At 43.8% G+C, this 15,619-nt stretch overlaps 1 protein-coding gene across 4 annotated transcripts in view; it reads left to right on the top strand.

The window, feature by feature from the left end:
- LOC124620272 (calcium-binding protein E63-1) overlaps window positions 1-15,619 on the top strand; it is a 602,105-nt gene that overhangs the window by 45,909 nt on the left and 540,577 nt on the right. Inside the window, exons 1-2 of one of the 4 annotated variants that reach the window (XM_047146943.1) lie at window positions 2,070-2,290; window positions 7,166-7,258. The exons of 1 other annotated variant lie outside the window; for it this stretch is intronic. In XM_047146943.1, the coding sequence (XP_047002899.1) occupies window positions 7,220-7,258 (39 nt within the window). In that variant the 5' untranslated portion in view covers window positions 2,070-2,290; window positions 7,166-7,219. Of the gene's footprint in view, window positions 1-2,069; window positions 2,291-7,165; window positions 7,259-15,619 lie in introns of those variants that run through there. 2 more of the 4 variants (XM_047146951.1, XM_047146966.1) reach the window with 2 other exon arrangements.

Here is a 15,619-nt window from a genome sequence, read left to right as displayed (position 1 = left end):
TTGTCACAACCGACGAAAAAAAAGTCCCATTCGTGCTGTCGTTGCGCGTCAACATTGCTTGGCAACATGCCACACGGGCAGCCATGTGGTCGTCCGTCAGCATTTGTGGCACCCACCTGGATGACACTTTTCTCATTTTCAGGTCGTCATGCAGGATTGTGTGCACAGAACCCACAGAAATGCCAACTCTGGAGGCGATCTGTTCAACAGTCATTCGGCGATCCCCCAAAACAATTCTCTCCATTTTCTCGATCATGTCGTCAGACCAGCTTGTGCGAGCCCGAGGTTGTTTCGGTTTGTTGTCACACGATGTTCTGCCTTCATTAAACTGTCACACCCACGAACGCACTTTTGACACATCCATAACTCCATCACCACATGTCTCCTTCAACTGTCGATGAATTTCAATTAGTTTCACACCACACAAATTCAGAAAACGAATGATTGCACGCTGTTCAAGTAAGGAAAACGTCGCCATTTTAAGTATTTAAAACAGTTCTCATTCTCGCCGCTGGCGATAAAATTCTATCTGCCGTACGGTGCTGCCATCTCTGGGACGTATTGACAATGAACGGGGCCTCATTTTAAAACAATGCGCATGTTTCTATCTCTTCCCAGTCCGGAGAAAAAAAATCGGAGGCCTTAGAACTTGAATGCACCTCGTACACCACGGCATTTCCATCCTTTCCGCAAGCTGAAGGGTGGGAGGGGGTAGGGAAGAGGTCTTCCACGTTCACTCAGAGATTCTCGAATGGCTCCGTGACAAAGGAGCGGATTTCTGTCGTCGTGGAACTGGACGGTTAGTAGGACTTTCGGACCGTTGCTTACAGAGACTTACTGACCATGTTGAGAAATACTGTGCCGTATCTGCTTCGGTTCCAAGTGTTGTGTAACATTCAATAAAAGTTATTTGGCCTGTGTCCACCAATTTAGCTGAGTGGCCAGCGCGCCTGACTACCACGCAGTGGGCCCGGGTTCGATTCCTGGCCGGCTCGGAGGTTTTCTCTACTCAGCGAATGGGTGTTGTGTCGTCTTTACCATCATTTCATCACCAATGTGGTGTTAGCTGAAAACACTTGCAGCTAGGAGGCCCAACTTTCCGAGGTGAAGAATCCTGACACTTCAGTGCCATACGGTCTTTCTCTTGGCCTGTCATAATAATTTATAACTTGCTTCCTGCTGTTTATGTGTAGCTGAATTTGTCAAATGTTCTAATGTGTGTGAAATCTTATGGGACTTGACTCCTAAGGTCGTCAATCCCTAATAAGCGTACACACTACTTAATCTAAATTATCGTAAGGACAAACACACACACCCATTCTCGAGGGAGGAGTCGAACCTCCGCCGGGACCAGCCGCACAGTCCACGACTGCAGCGCCTAGACCGCTCGGCTAATCCCGCGCGGCTGAATTTGTCGATAGTTTTCAAGAAAAATAGTTACCTTCACCTATAACTTAGGCTTCTTACACTGACATTTGCTATGTCGCTAACAGCAATGATCAGAGTTTGAATCTTGATCATCAGATAATTTGTAGGGGTGACTAATGTAGCAGGCATTTTATTTCATTTTCAACGGTCTGAGCTTCCCAAATTCTTACTTTCTGTTAGATGGGAGCTTGCCGAGTGTTACGGAGCCCCTTAGTTCAGCTGAGCCGAGCATGACGAATGAACCCCCCTTATCAAACTAACAGTGCTCGTGTTTACCGTGAAAGAGTCGCGAGAAACTACGGAAAACACAAATTCCTGTCGACAGGCTGGTATACGGATCCCTCCCTTGAAGAATGCCTTCATCATCGTGGCGCGCCTCATTCGGCCCTGTCCAAGGATCATCTCACGTCACTGTGATATTTCACTCGAATCGGACTGTTCATTTTGTGTGGTCTGGATACACAAGCTATCTCATCCCTTGTAAACGGTGGATCTTCTTCCCCTGCAGAACTCTGTAGCGTTCGCTTTCGCGCTCCCAGCACGAGTGAGTGAGAGAGAGAGAGAGAGAGAGAGAGAGAGAGGCATATATAAATAAACAAAGGTGTGTTGAGACGCCGCGCGATGCCGCCTCAGTCCGCCGCTTGCAGGCCGACACGCCCAGCGAAGCGCTGGCCGGGCAGTCGTGTGTCGGGTTCCCACGAGCAGTGAGCCGGTGTTGTGCATTCGGAAAGTTACAGCGAGTAGCGTCGTTAAGACCAGCGCCTGCTGCCGTCTCCGTCTGTGGATAAGGTTGACCGGACAAGGATTTACGCCAACGAGAACTTGTTCAGCAGCGGCACTTTGTCGTATTCGGCGGCCCGAGGTGCTTATTTGAAATTTATCTGTCCCATTTTGGAGTATATGTTTACAATTTTTTGATTTCACGTGCTGTAACTGTCGTTGTTAATACAACACACTCATATTTTTCTTAATATGTTGTTCAGTCATTGAAAATGGTTTCAGTGATAGAAAAATAACTACAATACATTTGATATATGTGCTCCTAATTTATTTCTACACAGATGACTTGAGAAAGAAAAAGAGGATAAAGAGAATTAAACAGAGATGCAGTACTTGTTGAATATGTATTTGTCGTGTTTATAACCTGTTGTCGGAATTTTAGGGTCTAGTGTAGCAGGGGATACAACCCGTCGGCTTTGGACAATGACGTCACAAGTCGCCAGAGAGGAGTTTACCATTTTCGCTTTTGCTGTTATGTTTCAGTTTCGTTTTTTTACTGATTGCTTAATAAAGTGGATCTGTTTATTCTATCTCGTGAGATTTTTTTTTTAAAAGCCAAAAAATACTTATCAGCTACTGAAGGGAGCTACAACACTAAGAAGAATCGCTTCTCGTTTGGCGACTTGTGACGTCATTGTCCAAAGCCGACGGGTTGTATGCCCTGCTACACTAGTCCCAAATTTTAAGTCGGCATTAAATAACAACTGCATGTTGAATGTGTTTCCAGTGATTTAAGTTACACTACACTGACTTTGCATGTTCTAATGTATGCTAATGTTCTTTTTGTAAATTTTGATTAATTAGGAAACTAGAAACTAACGTAGTACGTCTATGCACTGCTACGTCTACTAACAAGGGAACCTCCCCATCGCACCCCCATCAGATTTAGTTATAAGTTGGCACAGTGGATAGGCCTTGAAAAACTGAACACAGATCAATCGAGAAAACAGGAAGAAGTTGTGTGGAACTATGAAAAAAATTAATAAAATATACAAACTGCGCGAGATAGGCAACATCAAGGAGAATCTGAGCTCGGGAGCGCCGTGTTCCCGTGGTTAGCGTGAGTAGTTGCGAAACAAGAGGTCGTTGGTTCGAGTCTTCCCTCGACTGAAAATTTTACTTTCTTTATTTTCGCAAAGTTACGATCTGTCCTTTCGTTCATTGACGTCTCTGTTCACTGTAATAAGTTTGGTGTCTGTGTTTTGCGACCGCACCGCAAAACCGTGCGATTAGTTGACGAAAGGACGTGCCTCTCCAATGGGAACCGAGAACATTTGATCGCAAGGTCATAGGTCAACCGATTCCTCCACAGGAAAACACGTCTGATATATTCTATACGACACTGGTGACGGCATGTGCGTCACATGACAGGAATATGTTGTCGACCCACCTAACTTGTACACTTAGCGAATGGGTAAAAAGATTCTTCTACCTTGCCTGATTTAGGTTTCCTTGTGGATGTGATAATCACTCCCAAAAAAGCGATGAAACCATTAGAGTTTGTCACAAAAACCGAAAATAAAAAATTAAACTTTTCACTCGAGAGAGGACTTGAACCTAGGATCTCTCGTTCCGTAGCTGCTCTCGCTAACCGCGGGACCACGGCCCTCCTTGACTCCCATTGTCCTTGATGTTGCCTATCTTGGCATGGACTACTCAGTTTGTATATTTTATTAATTTTTTTCATAGTTCCACACAACTTCTTCCTGTTTTCTCGATTGATCTGTGTTCAGTTTTTCAAGGCCTATCCACTGTGCCAACTTATAACTAAACATGAGGGGGGTGCGATGTGGAGGTTACCTTGTAAGAACATGGTTTTACTGCTAGCCAACTGTGTGTAAACCCTGTTACGGCATTATTTACCATAATCATGTGCTTCGTACTAAACCTATGTAATTCGTACGCATGTGAAATCTCACCCAAATTTTGGTTGTGTTAGTTGTAATAAATTGTTATTTTTACTGTCTTGTTTGTGGTATCCACGTAACTGATTCATTGCTGCATATAGTGCTACTTTATACCCTATCTTTCAAAACTGTATCAATTTCGAACTTTGTAATTTACTTGCCGAGTTATCTGGTCCCAGTTCTCGTGTTTCCCAGGCATCCTTTAACTGCCATTGTCTGAACGAGGCTCATAGCAAGATCACTGTACGGTGTACGGTGCCTACTGCGCTTGCTGCCTCCTTTCTAACAGCATATTTTGCTTTGATGATTACCGCTACTCTTTTTTTTTTTCTTTATCGTGTCTCAGCAGCTTTATTGTTCTAGTTTCTCTATAGTGTCCTTGGAACACCAATCGGTCATACGTGTTAAATGTTCTTTGTCAACTGCCAATTCTTTCTTTTCGTAAAATATGGTGTCTAGACTTACGACTATAATAGCGACTGATGGATAAAGTGATAACCGATCTTTCACGTAATAGTCTTGGGTCAGAAATGGTATGTTAAAGTGATACCTACAAATATTCTACCAGTCTCCGACAGAAAATGAAATGCAATATTTACTTATTGTGATATGATAACCGATATAGAAGGAAGATAAAGATGTATTTGATGAAAAGAGTGGAGTAAAAATTATTTACAGCCGAACGCAGTTTTCTTATTTCTTTGATCCGTGCTAGTAAGAATCACAATGTTCTAACAGTTTTCTTTCCTGTGTTTTAACCTTTGTCCATTTAAATAGCTTATGCCGTTTAAAAGAAAACATACTTTCTGAGAACATTTTCCATCTCCAACCATAAAACACGTATAAAATTTGTAGTAACAACACAGCAGAAAATAAATACGTGTTTTATTACTGTTCCCATGCAAATCTTTTTCGTACAGAAAGGTAATGTCCGAAAAAAGTGGTGGCATACTAGAAACGTATTCAAATGATATCAACTAATTTTATTTAGTCAATAAGGAATAAAATAATATTACTTTAAGAAAAAAAAGTTTTGTACATCAAATTTTCATCTCAAAGTGTTCATTTCACATACGGGAGATGTACTGAATACAATGAAGTACATAGATTAATACTGTTTTTTCTCTATTCTGCAAATGCATCGGAAAGAAAAGACCATTTAGTTACAGAGTGGTAAATAATGGTTATTGTATAACATCGTGACAGTCGGCAGCTAAGTTACTATCTCTGATGTCACAAAAACATGGGGATAAAAAAGAGGGGAGGTGGCATTACGTCAAAAACCTGAAGTCGATGTTCGCCATTTTAACTAGCCCAAAACATTAGGTTCACCGCATTCATACCCCCATAGTTCACCGCGGTGACACTTCCCCATGACGTCACTCTGAGTGTGTCATATTACTAGAGCAAATACGTATTCAAGAACAGAAAAAAAAATCGAAATTGCCTTCCTGACGCTGTTATTCATGTAAGCTCTACGAGGCCTGTCTAAAAAGTATCCGACCTCTGGCCAGAAAAAATATTTCGAATACCTGACGGGGTTGGGACCCTAATCCCCTTCAAAGTAGGCCCCTTGCGCTTGCACACACTTAGATCACTGATCCTTCCACTGCTGGTAACACCTCTGGAAGTTATCTTTTGGAATGGTGTTCTGCTCTGTCGTCGTGTTCCGCATTACCTTCTCTACTCTCAAAACGACTGTCTCTTTGTTTCTGGGTCGTACCCGCACACCCATGACTCATCTCCAGTTATGACGGTGTTCAGAAACCCAGGATCAGTGTTGGTGATGTCCAGAGGGTCCCTTGCAACGTCAAAACTGAGGTCTTTTTGTTCCGGCGGCAACAGCGTGGGCACGAATTTCGCAGCCACTCGGTGCATGTTCAAATTGTCACGCAAAATTGCGTGTGAAGAATCTTCACTCACTCCGACCTCTCGGGCAATCTCCCGCATTGTCAAACGACGATCTGCCATCACCAAATTTTGCACCCTCTGGACAACAGCTGCACTCCGACTAGTTGTGGGGCCTGCCAGAACGCTGGTCACTCTCTGCTGATGTGCGGCTATTTTTGAATCGGTTGAACCACTCCTTAATTTCTGTTACACCCATCGCATCTTCTCTAAACACCTGCTGAATCTTACGATTTGTTTCGCTTTGAGAACCACCAAGCTTTTGACAAAATTTGATGCAGTATCTTTGCTCAGCACGTTCAGTCATCTTGAGAGAATCGGTAATCCTATGAACACGTTGTGTAGCCCCTCACTCAGCGGCCGACTGGCAAAGATTGACGCGCTGGACAGCGGGCACAGCTCACAACTGCGCAGAAGGGTCTCTTCCTTTATTGTGTACAGTGGCGCCGCACTATCCTCTCTATTTTGCGCGGGAAAATCAAAGATTGGATACTTTTTAGACAGACGTCGTATAATTTTTAGTATTTAAAACAGTTATTGCGCGCACACGACAGAAATAATGAACTAGAAGCACTTGTAAATGGTAGTCTACTAATGTTTTGGGCTATTTAAAACGGCACCCACTCTGGCTTCAAAACAGCGTACAACATAAGTCTGTAGTGCCACCTCCCTTCTTTTTTTATCTTCACGCTCAGAAAGCTCTTCAGGTCTTCATTTCTTTGAAACTGACATAATAGACAGAGGTGAAGTAAAAGTATGTACTTCTCAAAAATTCTGCAGTAATATCTCTTCATTTGAAGAAATTACTAAAAAAATAAATCAAGATACTGAGGACCAGAACACTTCCCCACTACCTCTCCCGTGGGCCTGTTTTTTTCTTACAGGCATAACAATTTTCCCTTCAGTACGTTTCGTGAACTGTGTTTACTAACAAGTGTCTTAGTTATAGCTATGAGCATTCGATTATGACAGTGCCACGGTTTAAATTTACAATGAGTTGCCAGATGACGTAAATAGAGTTTGTTTGTGTACCTTGGCCAGATAATGAGTCATTTTCTGAGCAGTTGGCTCAGCGACGTGGTAATTAACTTGGTAAATGAGTTCTGTCTACTTAGAGGTGACGTCGGCGTTGCTGGTTCCAGAGCTGTGGGCTGGCGGTAGTCGGTGGCGAGCGAGAGCGAGGCAGCGACGCGGCCATGGCGGCGATAGGCCGAGTGTGGGACTCGCTATGCAAGGTGGCTGTGCCGGGCATGCTGTCTGTCACACACTAGGCTAGTCCACGTGCCCAGGGCAGGAACGAGGCATGCCCCTCTGTGCTTGCACCACTAGCGTGTAGAGTCTCCGTTTGTTGTCATTGTCGTTTGGTTCTGGTAGTGTTACGGAAACTAGACAGCTCCTAGCATCTTCTCGTCCATACAGTGTTCTGCCCCTTTCTTACTTTAGTGAAACTGTTTGTGAATACCTTACCTTTTTCTGATTTCTATGTGTCATTAATGTATGTGCCACACAAGTGTTGTATAACAACCTTATGATTCCAGTACGTGACGGAAAGGAAACGTTAATGTAGTTCGCTCGTGTGGTTTCTCTTCTCATGAAAGGGAGTCGCCAATTCTAGGACACGAGTTCAGATAAAATTTTGCAGAGATAATCGTCATTGAAAAGGAAACTCTACAGCTGTGCAGACTTTTAACTCAACATTACAGACGTAGAAGTCTTCTGCATATCCTAAGTATTCGCAGAGCCGGTCCTGTAGACGAGTGGTGGACGCATCGTGCTCGGGTTGCTCTGCTTCCCAGTATTGCCGAAGCTTCTTTCCTCGTGCAAAGTATTCTTTCTCCACAAAATAGTAATAATTTCAAAATTAAAATTAGCTTTATTAATTTGGTGTGGTACAAGTGTCAACGGGGTCATTCACTTACAGATCTCTGGATAGTAGTATTTTTAAAACATTGTAAGAATGGTACAATTGAGTAGTGGAATAATGCAGTTGAGGTTCATCATCATTTAAAAAATTCAATTTTATCATATTATATGAAAATGAAGTAAATATTAACTGCTAATGAAATGAAAGTGCGAAGTATATTAACCTTCGTGATGTCTTACCTATATCATGAATAAAACGATTTATAATACGTAAATGCAGATTATTTTGCCAAAAATTTAAGGTTTTACAAAGACAGATTTGAGTTCGAGTCAGCAAGTATGGAGTATATACTCCGATCAACAGCAGCCCACGAGATGGTTACGGTCATTATGCTTTCTCAGAAGCCAAGAAATATTGAGCCAGAAGTCGAAATAAATCTAGTTTTTTTTTCAGTAACGAACAACTTTACGAAATTTTTTCAAAATCCCAGATGCGCAGTCTGTAGAGTTTTTGTATAGAACGCATTCTTCAAGGAAATTAGGACTCCCCTTGATAGATGAACTATAGTATGATTGTAATAGTTTTGTGTAGAATTCATTTTTCCTCCCCTTGATAGATGAACTATAGTGTGATTATGATAATTTTTGTGTAGAACTCATTTTTCCATGAAAGGAAAGTGGGTTACAAAATGTTTTGTACAAATAAACCGGCATCATGCATGTTAGCTGAGCAGTGTCAAATTTTTGTTTTGTACATAGCAATAAATGATGTGGCGGGTTGGTAGAATCCTGTAAGGACATTCTGTTCTTCTAAGTGCAAAGTTTTTATTTTTTGTGAATTTTTTTTAAGCTTGTGTTTACATTACTACAATGAAGAGTCTTAAAATTGCAAATTGTGCACAATCAATTTAATTTTCACTCGGCAATTCAAAGTCTTAGACAAGTTAAGTGTGGCTTGGCGGTCCAGTCAGAGCGAGACTACATTTTAAAGGTCTTGGATTCGATCCCAAGGCGCTCCTACGATTTTTCAGTTACTTACTGGTTCACCTCTGCCAATGATATGGTGACGTGAAAAATGCCAAATTGCACTTTGGACTGGAGTTCACAAATTGTATAACGCGTAGGTAAATGAGCTAAAGTGTTGAATGAAGGCAACGTCACAGCTCCAGCAGGACCGTGCCATTTAAAGCACTGTGGTATTCAAACCAGCCTTGGACTTAAGGAAAGCTTCAATTTGTTGTCACACCGACAGTAATTAGCTGTTTTTTCTCTCTTGTGTTGAGAAGACCATGTGTTTGTGGGAGGCTCGGTGGTTGGCAGTGAGGAATAATAGGCTGCAGTCCGTAAAATGGGACCATGGCTTACCTCCTCTCGACAGTGACGAGCTGAGGAAGCAGCCATTACACGACTTAGAGTGGGAGATTTGCTCATTGATGCGTGGCTTTCTCTTACGTCGCAAGAAGCTACCAGTACGTCACAGGTGTGGGGTGCAGCTGTCGATAGGACATACTTTAACTGTGTTATATGTCTAGACCAGAGTGCTAATCTGAGTCGCCCACAGGACTTGTCCTCTATTTTAGCTGATAATGAGGCGAGCGTGGTTCGTGTTTTAAGATTTTGTATAATGCCCAGAATTCTTTCCACAGTACTGTATGAGGTGAAGTTACGTGTTCCAGAGACATATATAGTCACAACTGTATCCATGATAATAAATGCAGTCCGAAGTACTGAATTAAAATTTATATTAAGGTCGGGATTCGAACTTGGGTCTTCTGCAGTGTGTTAGTCGCAGTGCCAGGATGGCGCTGTGGTTGGTGTATCTGCCTAATAAGCAGGAAAACCGAATGCCCCCCACCCCCCGATACAAATTTTAATTCGTCACTGGTTGTGAGATTTTAATGTGTCACAGAGTGGATCGGTCAGCGTTATTTCTAAGTAGTCATTCAACCACAGTCACCTTCCCTTTTTTTTAACCTTGTCTGTACTGGCATTTTGTCCTTGATTTTATGTAGTTATTCTGCTGTGTTTCGTCTGACTTTTATTGAGGTTTCTATTGATGCTCACGTTATCGGCGTAGTCTTTACATTTCATGTGTGTGAAAGCAACTTGGTATTCCGATTTATTATTTTTTTTAATAGATTTTCACCACGCTCGTATGTGTATCATTCATGCATGAGGCTGCTCTTAGCGACAAATGATCATCTCTTATGTTGAGTTTATGGATTCAGTATGGCATATGCTGCCTTTTATTCGGCGAAATCGCGTCCGCTGGCAACCCTAATGTTGATTCTGCATTGGAGAACGTGGTGCCAAGATCTGTTGTGTTTGTGTATTGTATCTCATTAATTCGGACAAGAGAATAAGTTGTTTCGTCATACATAGAGCGGATACTAAATGTACTGACAATTTTAAAGCTGTGCAACCGCAGCTGTGATATCTTCGTTTGGAAGCTGAACTGAGCTTAACGTGTTGCTCTGCCGTCTGCTCATCCGCTGGACCCTGGACGGCCCGCTTGCCCCACACACAGGCGGAGGCGCGCGTGCAGGTGCGTATGTCTTCTAAATGGTTCAAATGGCTCTGAGCACTATCGGACTTCACACGTATGGTCATCAGTCCCCTAGAACTTAGAACTACTTAAACCTAACTAACCTAAGGACATCACACAACACCCAGTCATAACGAGGCAGAGAAAATCCCTGACCCTGCCGGGAATCGAACCCGGGAACCCGGGCGTATGTCTTCCTCAACATTCCATCCACGCCTGTGTTCATACTGGGTGGCTCCGTTTCCATGTGGGACAAGATACAGCCGCACGGCGACCGGCCACAAGGCGCACAGGTGTAAACGCCTCTTAAGGCGACGTGCGCCGCAGCCTCCCACTGCTCGCCTCTCCACGCAGTAGCCACCGTGTGTCCCATTCGCCCGCCACCAGTTGTCCTCCCGACGCGAGATGAGCCTTTTCCAGCCCTCCCACCAGACGGTGCGAGGATTCTTTATTGACTGACTAACGTTTTTCTGCAGGAGCTTCTAGTATTTTAGCACCTTAGAATAATTAAAATGCTACAAAACGATTTTGTTCATTGCATTGGCTGTAGAAAGTTAATACTTTATGTTTATGTTTGTAGCTACTGTACATGTGAACAGTGCACTCTGAAGTCTGCGGTATTGCGATCACATAGTTTGGCAACGGACACCCGGTTTCACAGTTTGGCACCGGAGGGTTGTCGTTCTGCTATAGCCACTTCCTCTTCTTTTCCACCAGATTGGGATGTTGTGTCCAATCTTCACAGCGACTACAGATACTTACGAAAGAGGCAAGACGCGTAGAGACTGCAGGTGCATAGAACTTCGTGAACCGTGAAGTGTCACATACGAGGGCTATTCAGAAACTAACTTACTGTTTAGGATTTAAAACAAAAAGCAGATAAAAAGAAACATATTTATTACTTACACTTGAAAGGCTCTGTTTTCCGCTAATATTCAGCTTGATTTGCAGTATAGGATATTTATCATAACGGTGCACCAGCTTCTTAACTGCATCGTCACTGAATATTGCCATCTGAGACTTCCCCTTGGAAGAAGGCCTGCATGCATTTCCTGCTGTGTCCCGCACTCCAGCAACGAAGCACTGCCCTCGCTTGCCAGGATTTCCATCGCCACGGTGCTCAGTCACTGCTGGAGGACCTGTAACTCTTCATGTTTTACCGTTCCTGTTAATATATTTCGATGAAACGGATATCGCACTAGACCATTTTGGGACTGCTCTATCGAAGGCCTCGTAAAATTCCACTTTAAAAATCATTTTTTCGTAACTGGACGTAAACCGACTGTTTCCATCGATACTGGTTGGGAAAGGTGCGATGAGCAGTATTTGTTTTGGGCCGACTCCAGCTAGACACTGCTAAAACGAAATTGCAAATATCTGCTGAAATGACAGAGGAAATACGCCTGACAACCCTTAGCAGAGACACCCTGCATAAGGCGGAACAAAAACTTAAGATACAATTTACTTTATTGTCTGTTACCTGAACTGAAGAAGGGAAATCAATTCTGGGATGATATGATCCTATCGCCGGCATTTCGAAATGTAGCCGGCCGAAGTGGCCGCGCGGTTCTGGCGCTGCAGTCTGGAACCGCGAGACCGCTACGGTCGCAGGTTCGAATCCTGGCTCGGGCATGGATGTGTGTGATGTCCTTAGGTTAGTTAGGTTTAACTAGTTCTAAGTTCTAGGGGACTAATGACCTCAGCAGTTGAGTCCCATAGTGCTCAGAGCCATTTGAACCATTTTTTTTTTTTTTTATTTAGAAATGTAGCAATCTGAACTCCTCGCGTTAATCGATTTGATTTTGAGGATTAATTGGTCTTTCATCATACAGGGTAACAATTATTGAACTATATGAAATAAAATCGTCATAACTTCTGAATGGTTTGCTTTAGAACGTTAATTGCACGGTTGGCCGTGGGGCATGAATGGAATTAGTATACGCGTGCGTGGTTTGGTTTACTACGAAGCCCGCTTTCATTTCGATGGCTTCGTCAATAAGCAAAATTGGTGTATTTGAGGGGTCTGAAAATCCGCATTTCGCGGTGAGAAGTCTCTTCAACCTCAACGGGTGACTGTGTGGTGTGAAATGTCCAGTCGCGGAATAGTCTGTGCGATATTCCTTGATGGCACGGTGGCTACTGAACGGTACGTGAAGGTTTTGGAAGATGATTCCTTCCCCATTACCCAAACTGACCCTGATTTCGACAAGATATGGTTCATGGATGACAGAGCTCGACCCCATCGAAGCAGAAGAGTGATGTCCTGGAGGAGCACTTTGGGGACCGCATTCTGGTCTGGCTTACCCAGAGGCCACTGGCATGGCCCTCGATTGGCTGCCATATTCTCCGGATCTGAACACATGCGACTCTTTGTGAGACTATATTAAAGCAAGCTGTACACCAATAAGCCCAAAACTATTGCTCAGCTGAAAACAGCTCGATGTTCCGACACTATCAGCGGGTCATGCAGAATTTCGGTATTGGTTTGCGCCATTTAAATGTTGAACAAAGTGTGTGCACGCCATAGTTTGTAACTAATTTACGTTTTTTTTTCATACAGTTCAGTAACTGCATCCTGTACTTGGGCCTTTCTCGACGTCCCAAGACCACACCAAACTATGACAAACCCGTATAGCGTCACCAGCAAGCGCTTCTATTAAGCTAAGCCAATATTTTCCTCAAAACGTTAATCGCATCTTGCGCTGTGGCGCTGACGCTTCATATGCGGTCTTTGTTTGCGAACGTGTCCCACACAAACACTGCTGCTCAATTTCTGCCGGTCTATCCTCAGGGATGGGTGTCCGTCACTGGCCGGGGGAAATCTTCCTCATTGGTCGGCAGACTTAGTCGTATTTCCGTAAATGATTTTGCATTTAATCTTAAGTTCTAGATTGACTGTGACAGTAAGAACAGCTTGTGTTGCGCTAGCTGACGCTGGAGGGGATTTCGTTGCCTCCCAGAACTTTCACCGAGGTGCCGGTCGGACTGCGGCGTCACCGCGGTCGAGCCGCGAGTCGATTTTAGGGCGACGGAGTAGCAGTGCGGCCGCGGCACGGCCACGCGCACGACCAGCGGCTGGCCGTGGCTGCAGCTGCTGCGTGCGACCAGCACCGTGCGTGGCTGGCCGGCACTGCCAGCGGTCCACTACCGGCGGCTGAGTGGCACCTCGGAGACAGCTACGGCTGTGTACATCTGGAGGCGCGAGGCGAAACGAAAGGACAGAAGATATGTTGCCGTACCGCTCCACAAACCAAATGTCTTTTGTGAACTTCCCGAACACGAAAGCAAATACTTCAGTTTCACTAGAGTGCCTATAAAAGATTTCGATGAAATATTAAAGAAACTTGGACATCGTGTGGAACTAAACAATAATCTCCTATAATACTATACAGGGTGGTCCATTGATAGTGACCGTGCCAAATATCTCACGAATTAAGCATCAAAGAACGAAACTCGTCTAGCTTCAAGGGAGAAACCAGATGGCGCTATGCTTGGCCCGCTAGATGGCGCTGCCATAGGTCAAACGGATATCAACTGCGTTTTTTTAAATAGGAACCCCCATTTTTTATTAAATATTCGTGTAGTACGTAAAGAAATATGAATGTTTTAGTTGGACCACTTTTTTCGCTTTGTGTTAGATGACACTGTAATAGTCACAAACATATGGCTCTCAATTTTACACGAACAGTCGGTAACAGGTAGGATTTTTAAACTGAAATACAGAACGTAGGTACGTTTGAACATTCTATTTCGGTTGTTCCAATCTGATACATGTACCTTTGTGAACTTATCATTTATGAGAACGCATGCTGTTACAGCTTGATTACCTGTAAGTACCACATTAATGCAATAAATGCTCAAAATCATGTCCGGCAACCTAAAGGCATTTGGCAATGCGTGTAACGACATTCCTCTCAACAGAGGGTAGTTCGGCTTCCGTAATGTTCGCACATGCATTGACAATGCGATGACGCATGTTTTCAGGCGTTGTCGGTGGATCGCGACGGCAAATATCCTTCAGCTTTCCCCACAGAAAGAAATTCGGGGACGTCAGATCCGGTGAAGAGCGGGCGAGGCGGTGCTTCGACGACCAATCCACCTGTCATGAAATATGCTATTCAATACCGCTTCAACCGCACGCGAGCTATGTGCCGGACATCCATCATGTTGGAAGTACATCGCCATTCTGTCATGCAGTGAAACATCTTGTAGTAACATCGGTGGAACATTACGTAGGAAATCAGCATACATTGCACCATTTAGATTGCCATCGATAAAATGGGGGCCAATTATCCTTCCTCCCATAATGCCGCACCATACATTAACCCGCCAAGGTCGCTTATGTTCCACTTGTCGCAGCCATCGTGGATTTTCCGTTGCCCAATAGTGCTTATTATGCCGGTTTACATTACCGATGTTGATGAATGACGCTTCGTCGCTAAATAGAACGCGTGCAAAAAATGTCATCGTCACGTAATTTCTCTTGTGCCCAGTGGCAGAGCTGTACACGACATTCAAGGTAGTCGCCATGCAATTCCTGGTGCACAGAAATATGGTACGGGTGCAATCGATGTTGATGTAGCATTCTCAACACCGATTTTTTGAGATTCCCGATTCTCGCGCAATTTGGCTGCTACTGATGTGCGGATTAGCCGCGACAGCAGCTAAAACACCTACTTGGGCATCATCATTTGTTGCAGGTCGTGGTTGACGTTTCACATGTGGCTGAACACTTCCCGTTTCCTTAAATAATGTAACTATCCGGTGAACGGTCCGGACACTTGGATGATGTCGTCCAGGATACCGAGCAGCATACATAGCACACGCCCGTTGGGCATTTTGATCACAATAGCCATACATCAACACGATATCGACCTTTTCCGCAATTGGTAAACGGTCCATTTTAACACGGCTAATGTATCACGAAGCAAATATCGTCCGCACTGGCGGAATATTATGTGTTACTACGTACTTACACGTTTGTGACTATTACAGTGCCATCTATCACAAACTGAAAAAAGTGATCCAACTAAAACATTCATATTTCTTTACGTACTACACGAATATGTAATAAAAAAATGGGGGTCCCTATTTTAAAAAAAACCGCAGTTGATACCCGTTTGTCCTATGGCAGCGCCATCTAGCGGGCCAACCATTGCGCCATCTGGTTTCCCTCTTCAAGCTAGAC

This window comes from Schistocerca americana, chromosome 1 (genome assembly GCF_021461395.2).
Source record: "Schistocerca americana isolate TAMUIC-IGC-003095 chromosome 1, iqSchAmer2.1, whole genome shotgun sequence".
Lineage (NCBI taxonomy): Eukaryota > Metazoa > Arthropoda > Insecta > Orthoptera > Acrididae > Schistocerca > Schistocerca americana.
This window is presented reverse-complemented; position numbering and strand designations above follow the sequence as displayed.